Source organism: Ceratosolen solmsi, unplaced genomic scaffold (assembly GCF_000503995.2).
Source record: "Ceratosolen solmsi marchali unplaced genomic scaffold, CerSol_1.0 scaffold45, whole genome shotgun sequence".
NCBI classification, from domain to species: Eukaryota; Metazoa; Arthropoda; class Insecta; order Hymenoptera; family Agaonidae; genus Ceratosolen; species Ceratosolen solmsi.
In genome coordinates, this window is record NW_011948436.1 from 3,145,879 (window position 1) to 3,155,692 (window position 9,814).

General features: G+C 32.7%; 1 protein-coding gene across 2 annotated transcripts; it reads left to right on the top strand.

Annotated features, from left to right (window-relative positions):
- Positions 1 to 255: 255 nt before the first annotated feature.
- LOC105365119 (endocuticle structural glycoprotein SgAbd-4) lies at positions 256 to 4,068 on the top strand. Of its 2 annotated transcripts, none has more exons than XM_011503212.1 (2): positions 256 to 377; positions 3,386 to 4,068. In XM_011503212.1, exon 2 carries the CDS (start codon positions 3,396 to 3,398, stop codon positions 3,867 to 3,869), a length of 474 nt encoding a protein of 157 aa, XP_011501514.1. In that variant the 5' UTR covers positions 256 to 377; positions 3,386 to 3,395; the 3' UTR covers positions 3,870 to 4,068. The 2 variants fall into 2 exon arrangements, with proteins under 2 accessions (XP_011501514.1, XP_011501515.1); XM_011503213.1 differs by having other exon boundaries at positions 280 to 361.
- Positions 4,069 to 9,814: the final 5,746 nt, after the last annotated feature.

The window sequence follows — 9,814 nt, forward strand, 5'->3', positions numbered from 1 at the left end:
GTTCACTCGGTCATCCAAGGCAAGAGGCGTCGCGCCGCGCGTTAAATGAAGACGAGGAAAAATAAAAAAGGCGGAGGAAAATGAAAATACGATGTATCGCCCCTGAGGAGCGGGCGACGCTTATTTATAGCGCAATTCCGCGCTCGGCTAACGATTCCGCGAGCGACGAGGCGAACGACTCGGGAATTTCGTCGGCGCGACGGGGCGTTGACGCAACCTGCGAGCCGCGAAAGTGACGCGAGATATCCCTATAAAAGCTGATAAACTCCGAGTCGAGACGCTGTGTAGCGGTGAGCGATCTCACGAGTACCTCCAATTAGCTTACCTGACGAGGAGACGAGGACGAGTCTGTGGATACATTGTAAGCGTCGACGTAGGTAAGGGTGCGAGGGGATTATACGCGGCCGGAGGCAGATTCGGAGACCGGAAGTCGGCAGACCGGTGGGATCTTTGCCCTCGCAAACGTATAACTGCAATTAGTAAATTTGATTAGCTTATGTCGCGATTACTATAGCGCGTCTGGACAGTCTTCGTCACAGTCTTTTTAATGGGTTGGGAAAGGGGAAGAATGAGGAGGAGGAGGAGGAGGAGAGAAATTCGGATTTTTCAGATAGAAAAAATCGTGTTCAACAGGTCGATCGGAGTAAAAGAAATATAATTGTCCGAGAAGTTGCGAGTTTTTGTGAAGTATTTGAGCTTGATCGATGGTTATTGTCATTATGTGGTAGCCGGGGGGTCGTACGGGTGGGTGGTAAGGGCGGGGCGTATGTTTGCTAAAAACGTAGTAGCATAAGTTAAAGCGCTTTTATGAAAGAAGCGAGTTTATGAGGAGTAGTAGCGTATGCTTGACTTTTATTCTTTTATCTTTTATCTTTTGTGACATATATGGTAGCGTCAATGTTTGATCGGGACTTTGATGCCTGATGAGTTTTAAATTATTTTTAAATTATATAAAGACCCTAAGAAGCGACGAAAAATGTCTCCCGCTCTTGGATAAAATATAATCCAAATTTTCTCTTAATATCGAATAGGTAACTTTAAAATTCATTATAAATAAATTTTTTATATAAATTTATATTACAGATCAAACGCATTGTTATATAATAAATATATATATATATAGCTGTCGCATTTCTCTCATAATATTCCAATAGAGTTAAAAATTTATGTAAATATTTTTTTAAAACGCAAGATAGTAGTTGCTGCAAGATAGTTTTGCATTTATATAGGCAGGGACCAAAATTTAAAAAATTTTTCATCAACAAATTTAAAAAATGTGTCTACCACCAATCAAAGCATTTATAATTTATCTTATATCAATCACAATAATAATTATGAAGTTATTTTAATTTTATGATTGTGTATACAAAATTAATTATAAATTTTTGGAATAATATTGGAGCAGTTAGATATAAGAAGTGAACGAGATGGAACTCGACTTCGGATCGATTATCTGAACAAAATTTTGTGCTCCGAGCAAACGCGATCATTGATCGTAGCTGGAACTACAGAGAATAATTTACATCTCGTGTACGGCATAATCCAGTCGAAGCTCTTATTGAATTTGATCTTAATTGTGACTGAACAAAAATTATGTTAAACATTTTTCTTAGTTTTGATGAAATTGTCACTATTTCTCTCCCCAAAACGTTATTGCTAAAAACCTTCTTTTTTTTTCGTAAATATCATTCACACGAGTAAGTTGATGTGTGTATATAAAATCCGTATCATCTGGAGTTTTTCAAAATTCAGATGTAATACATTGATGTAACGTAGGCAGGCATATTCAGTCGCAACTGCATGAAAAAATTTTTTTCACCACTTCTAGACGTCGTATTACGCGAGCCACTTTGAATTTCGAAAAGTGCTCTTCACAATTCGAAAGTTCATATGTATATCTGTCTTTAGAGAGAGAGAGAGAGAGAGAGAGAGAGAGAGAGAGAGAGAGAGAATCTATCGGTTAAGGGATGAACTTACGTGAAATAACTCACAAGACAGAGTACATAATTTATTAAGGACTAGATTTAAAGGACTGGCGGTCGTTCCATCTCATCGAAATTTTTATTCTAAATCGCTTGATATTGTTAATTAGCTTTGACTATTTTTTTCCCCTTAACGTATATGAACTACATATTTGAAAATTACATGAATAACGCTGGAAATTAACTTCTTAATACTTGGTTTGCGTTTTGACTTTGTGAAAACATTTTATTACTCGTTATATTGCACAAATTTATTTAAATATTCTTCTTCCACTTTAGCATATAGTAGCTTAGAATAATATTTTACTTTTAAAAATCTTGGAAATATTACAAAATTTACATGAATGTGGAATTATCTAAAGTGTATTTACATAATTACAAATGAACGCTGTGAACATCTTATTAATTATTAATGCAGCAAAAAATAAAATAAAAATAAATAAATAAAAATATATTATGTGCCACGTGTATTTATGTTTTACGTAATAAATATTTTATAAAAGAACGATCGTCATATAAATAATTAATCGCTGGTAATCAATGTGTTTTGTTTATTGAATTGGTTTAAGCTCGATAAATTAATTAGAAATTGTCGATGTAACGTCAAAGCGTCTCGTCTCGTTTATCTTTCGATTTCCTTTCAATTTCACCAGTATGTTCATTTATTTAGCATTACAAAATCTTGTAATTCAAAGGTAAAGACGATTAATGGTATATAAATGTAACTTAAATCATTAATAGATACATAAAGCTTGTGATGAAGCCTAAGAATACTAATTAATACCAATTCTATAAGCTTCGATATTCAATTCCTATAATAATTAATATTTTTTTACAAATTCACAATCGATCGTAAATTGTTATAATGTAATACGACTTGTAGTGTGAAATCGCGAATGAAAGGAGATGGTTAAAAAGTAGATAGTGTCGTAGGCTATTTATTCTTGTTAATGTGCGTACTTGACATGATACGTTTAAACTTGGCGCATTCGCGTGCATATGGATAGTTGAAAGTTATTTTTACAAAAATTTTGCAATCACAATGGAATTATTTCACAAACTTAATACTTTTCAATACTCATAACGTACATATATCACAAAGTCTATGGTCCTAAGCCAGGAGTCGAATTATACACAATCACAGTATAGAAATATAACGACAAAATTAGAATAAAATTATGTATTCCAATTTCCCTTTCTATTACTCCATTGTGCTCCCATTACAACATCATCACCGCCACCTGCTCAATTAAATTCGTAGTTCCCGATGATGCCAACACTCGATCCCTAAGCACCCCACTATCCTTCGCAAAAGTATGTAAGAGATAAGACATGTATTTGTAAAAAGTAATTATTCCCGAAGAACATTAATAACGAGTGAACCCTTTGTGCCCCGAACGTAGATTGAGAAAAATGTTGGTTCGCTGTTTGCTCGCCATCTACTTGCTGCAGGCCAGCAGCGCCCAGCCTCAGTCCCAGCAGCAGGCCAGTGACATCCTGAGCCAGGTCTCGGACGTCAATCCCGACGGCTCGTTCTACACCAAGTACGAGACCGCGAACGGCATCTCGTACGAGGAGCGGGGTCAGTTGAAAAACCGCGGCAGCCCGGACGAGGCAGAGCAGGTGCAGGGCTCGGCTAGCTGGACGACGAACGAGGGCGAGCCCGTGAAGATCGCCTGGCAGGCGGACGAGAACGGCGCCGTGTTCCAGGGCGATCATCTGCCGACTCCACCACCCAGTCCCGAGATCCCGCCCCTGATCCAGCGCGCCCTCGACTGGATCGCGGCCAATCCGTCGAGCGATACCAGCGGTCAGTACCGAGAAGGCGACGCAGCCACCACCGCCGGGAAGCCCCAAGCCTACCGACCTCCCAACAGGAGATTCTAGCTCGACCGGCTCTTTTCACATATCCGCTCTTATCGATAATGGCTTTTCCTCCTTTTATTCGCCTATAAAGACGGGCTTTATCGCTCGCGGCGCTGCTCGCTCGATGCCCGCGAGGCGCTCCTCCATCTACGCACTTGAATAACAATGCGCGAGGAGGTAAGGCGCTTTTGAAAATTATGGCGCACCGTGCCACCGATCCAGTCGACCTCCTTCAGCCGAATATCGCCTTTTTAAGGAATAGTCGAGAAAATAATAAGAGAAAAAGAGCCTGGTCAAATAATAATAATAATAATAATAATAATAATAATAACAATACGAGAAATATTAAATGTCGGATTTTGTCGAGCGAGCGTATTGATTTGCTTTTCTATTTAAGAAGGCCGAGCTATGTTATTTACGTTCGGGCTTTGGTTATTTGGAAGAGTCGCATCGAGCTTGCCGAGGGCTAACTTAAGTCGCATTAAAGGCTGATTTTTGCAATGACATGGAAATTTTGTGGAAGATCGTAAGAGAAGCCCGAGTCGATGGTCCAATAGCCATTTGTTCCATCTGTATACCAAGCAAAAACCTTCAAATACAATTCATAGTTTAGCGATCAATTATAATTGTCATTGAAATTTTTCATCATGTATAATGAGCATAGACAATAAACGATATCTTTTCATATATTTTTGTTTTTAATTAAACCCGATGATGTAATTTTTTTTAGGCACATAGTAGCACGTTAGAGCACTAATAATCTTTCGACAAATGTAATGGATCGAGAAAATGATCGCGATCCATACCATAATGATATATATATATATATATATACGCAATAAAATTTTCTTCTTTATGAAGTCATTTTGTTCAACTTACTGGCCGCCTATCGCTATATCGTAGTTCATTCTCAGATTCGGAAATACAACGAACGACTATGCCGGTGCAATGGAGTAGTCTAGTAGTAGAGACTAGTCGTACTTGTAATAAGCCGACACTGGTAAACTAAATCATTTGCATATATAAGAAGCGGATGAATATGGATATCTAGGAATTAAAAGGATCACCCGGTAAAATAATTTTTCCTTCTATGGTGAAACAAAAGAGAATATCGTACGACACTTTGATCAATTGCAAATAATATATTAGCAAACGGGTAAATGCATTTTTGTTAATCAAATTGGTCAAGTTTCTGATTAAAATTATTAAGAGTTCTTGTGGAAGAAAAAAAGGAAAGCTGCAGATAATATATGCTGCACGATTATCCCAAGCATAAGATTTGCACAGTTGAAAATGAGTTTGAGCATTTGTAAAATTTTGTAAAATACATAGCTTTTACAGTAAATTAAAAGGACCAATAATAAATTATTTTATCATTAATTTCATTAGTTAGGATAATAATTATAGCTAACGTTCAAGAGATATTAAGGATATCAAGATATATTTACAAATTCTAAAATCATATGCTAATTATCGAAATTTCTTAACTCACTCCTTAAATTATTCAACATACGTTGAAAAATACACCTTAAATTATTCATACATTAAATACAATATACTTGACAATATACTTTATTAGAGTCTTTATTCAAAGCATTTGTCATAATCTTCTTAACTTTAATCAAATTAACGTTCAATTTAATTAAAAGTCAAAACTTTATGAAGTTTTATATTAGAATCTACAGAATTCATGAGTATTGATCCAGAGGCTTATCGCTAATGTAACAATTGATAAAATTTCTGGATAAATGTTACCATTTGTTCTTCTATGATGCTCGAATTATTAAAATATTATCATTTTTAACGAAAATTACAAACATTATAAACTATAAAAATAGGTCATATGTAATGAATTCAAATTACTAAATTAAACCACCAACTGCAACCAAAAGACCTTTAGTTAGATATTGAAAAGACGTTAAAATTTTTAAGCCATCAATATGATAGATAAATTTTTACAACTTTTAACAAATGAATAAATCTAGTAATTATTAATTGTATTATAAAAAATAAAATTTAGCTATAAAAATATGTGAAAGTGTTTGATATAAGAATTACGTTTTAACAAGCGCGATAAAGATCGAAAAATCTTGGTCTTACAATTCCGCATGATTGACTACTTAAATAAAATAGCAATTTAAAGCGCTTAATCAACGCTGCTCCTATTATATTAGAAAAGTAAGGAACAACAAATTGAAAGAGATGGGAACCAAGGTGACAGATAACGATAAAATTAATCTAAATGAAATAGAACTTGAAAGATAATTTTAAGTAGACAAGGAAAATGGGACAACGACTAATTCATAATAATTAGATCGAAATAATTTTTCGAGTTCTTACTAACCTATGCATTTATAAAGAAACTTTACACATAAATCCATTAGGAGCTATCGATAAAGCAAGAATAATTAGATTATATCCAGCACAACGATCGATATTCATAATTTATATATCCTCTAGCAATTAATAATCCATGATCTAGGAAACAATACTGTTTACGCTTTTATTTCGAATTTCATGAATGGGATAAAATGATGTATTTACTATATGTAATTACATATTAATTTCCCAGGCAAATTGTATAAGTTATAATGAAAATGAAGTAGAGCCAAACATAATTACAAGGCTTATTCGGTTCAAGGAAATAAATTCGAACCGTTTGTTATGTTTAACATTCTGAAATATTTAGACTTTTCGACAAAGACCTGATCAAATAATGAGGCATAATTTGCTTACTAAGTGGATAGTCATTTAATATTATAAGATTTTGTAATTAATAACTGCCTCAATGTAATTCTCCCATAAACGTACGCCCTACATTTATTTAATAAAAAAAAAAAAAACCTGCATCGCTACTTATTCTACAGAAACGTTAAATGATGTGAATTATGGAATACTGGCACTACTGAGTTACATGCACGTTTATACGAGTGTGCGTTTGTGTAATTGTAGAATTTAGCAGAATATAGATTTAAGCCCATGAAAATTTCAATACTTATCGAGTAATTAGAATAAATAAGCTGATATAAAAATGTAATTTTAAACCATTAAATGCATATGAGCATTAGAATAATAATTCGAAACGTATAAAAAATACATAAATTAAAATTTAATTGTCTACGACTTAAAAACACTTATTTTTATCTTAACTCTTACTTTTACAATTTCATTGATTTATTAAAAAGTGAAGACTACGCGTTATAATTACAAGATAATTATCTAACTTACAAAGTAAAATTTTTACTAACAATGAAAAGCAAATGAATTCTCTTCTGATTATGCGGGAGCCAAATTGTTCCACTATTCATACGCTCATTATACATAATTACTCATATTTCTATAGCACATCATTAAATATACTAACGGAATCTACAGCATTATCCTGCAAATGTGGATGTCCCAACATATAATGGTAAATTAAACTCATTAATATACCATCGAATGATAATTTGTGCTAAGCATTGTCGGTAACGTAGATTTCCTCGTCGATATAGAGTCGCGATTCAAGGAATGAACTCTAATAATACTTTTATAAAACGTCCTTGCGACAATAATTCCTTTTCGTATGAAATTCAACTGCAATCAGAGCTACATATGGAGTGAATTGCATATCCTTTTTTTAATTTTCAAATTATGTCATTTAATTTTAAGTAAGAAATTAGTAAACTAATTAACAAAAGAAATCATTAATTCTTATTACAATTTGCATTATTGCCTATAAACTAATACCACTTCATTATTCAGTAAATATTTATATATATATATATATATATATATGTGTGTGTGTGTGTGTGTGCGCGCGCGCGCGCGCGCGTATATTAATAATAATTAATAATATTAATAATCATTTTAAATCAAAGGAATTCTTTTACAACATTTTATTCATATTAATTTTTATCAATCACGTAATCTTCATAAACTATAAATAATCGAGATAAATAAGAAAACAATCGTGAAAGTTGTACTCGTCATATTCCTTAGTAATCTAAAAAATTTTTTTGTAATAATTTCCATTTTTATCGCGTATATTAAAGATATTAGCCTAAATCTATGATCCCATTAAATTCTATTAATTATGCTTTTAAGGCTTACGTATTAATAAGAATTTCATTAATAATTAGATGTCAGTACGAATGAACGAAGCTTTAATATAATCAAAAAGTTTAATATTAAAAACACAATTATTTGTTGTATTACATTCACTTAATTATATAATTGTGTAAGCTAATTATGCTTCGAGCAAAGAAACATATAATAAATGTTATATTTCATTAAAATTAAATATTTAAGGAAATATTTTTTGTATAAAACAGGTAAAATATTCATTTATTTGTTATTAAAATCAATCACGTCTATATCCAATATTAATTTCATTTTTTTTTTCATTCGACATTTAATATTAAAAAGTTGTAATATTCAAAGTTTTTCTACTCAAAATAAAATTGTGAATTTTTTATTTAATAAACTTTCTTATATAAATCGAAATAAAAAATTTAATTTATATACATTTGTCTGTATAATACTGTATTTGCGTACTCAGGAATTGTTCTGCTCTACATCTTACTTTACATGCATACAATTCTTATTACACTTTAGAAATAATTGATAAGCAAATTGAGCGTAAATTTCATTTTAATTTTAATTAGAAAAAATTTCGTTTTATATCTTAATGTTAATATTTCACTTCCTTTGTAACGATATTCTCATTTCAAAAGGAGTAAATTTTCTATTTTAGTTTGACAAGAATAAATGTCTCGCGTCATTTATCGAACTTTCTTTTTACTGATAAATGTATTGAAATGTAAAAAAAAAAAGAAAAAAAGCATAACAGCCGCATTCGTTAAATGTATTGAAAACTTTATTAAAGTATGCGTTTCAAAAGCTAGCCAACGTTTAATTAAAATCATTATTAACTTGTATAAAAAAAACTCTTTTATAAACTATTTGTCTGTATGGAGTGAGTAAAGATTCCGATAACATTAAAGATGTCTTGATGTAATCATCCAACAGTCGAATGTAGTCTACGCTGTACTCGGCTTTTACTTTATTTGTATTATATTTAAGATTAGCACGGACGGGTTATAATTAAGGAGACAAGACATTTGATAAGAAAAAAAATACGTACCCATTTAACAGAGTTTTTAGATTAATCGTTTACTTTTGTTTAATATTCCGATTCATTACTTAACTTTCGTTCTCAAGTATAATAATGATAACAATAATAATAATAATAAGCATAATAAATGCTGAAGATTAAGCTCTTTATCGGTATTTAAAATTAATTCTACTATTAAAAGTTAATGAACGGTATATTCAAAGTTCTTGTACTTTTTAAGTCCTTTAATTTCCCTCTACAATGAATAAAAAAAGTCGTGTCCTTTTTCATCATTTTTTGTTTTTTTTTGTTTTTTTTTGTTTTTTTTTTTGGTGCTCTTTATTTTTTAATGACTCATTTGGATTTAAGCTACTGTAACTATAGTTAATTCAGATTCCTGACGTTTTGTATCACCGTGTAAAACAAAAGAGTTACCGGCCCTTGAACACTTTTGGCGCGAGTCTCTGAAGGAACTCATCTCCCGATTCATCCTCTCCTGCTCTCTCAGTTCGCATCTTCCTTCTTATTTTTCGCGCGGCATGCTTCAAAGGTTGTTACTTCACTCGGAGAGAATCCTCTCCTCTCTCTCTCTCTCTCTCTCTCTCTCTCTCTCTCTCTCTCTCTCTCTCTCTCTTTCCTTTGCTCCAATGCATGACTATCTATACGTAGACGGGTGCAAGAGAAGGGAAATGGCTTTTGCGCAAGGGACCGAGCCGAGGAAAACGCAATAATAATAAAAGACTTGTGAGGGAATCCTTTTCGGAATTCGACTTAACGAGACCGTTAACATCCTAAAGAGGTACATAGTTTACGGTTGAGCGCCCCTTTTTAAGAAAAGAGAGAGAGAGAGAGAGAGAGAGAGAGAGAGAGA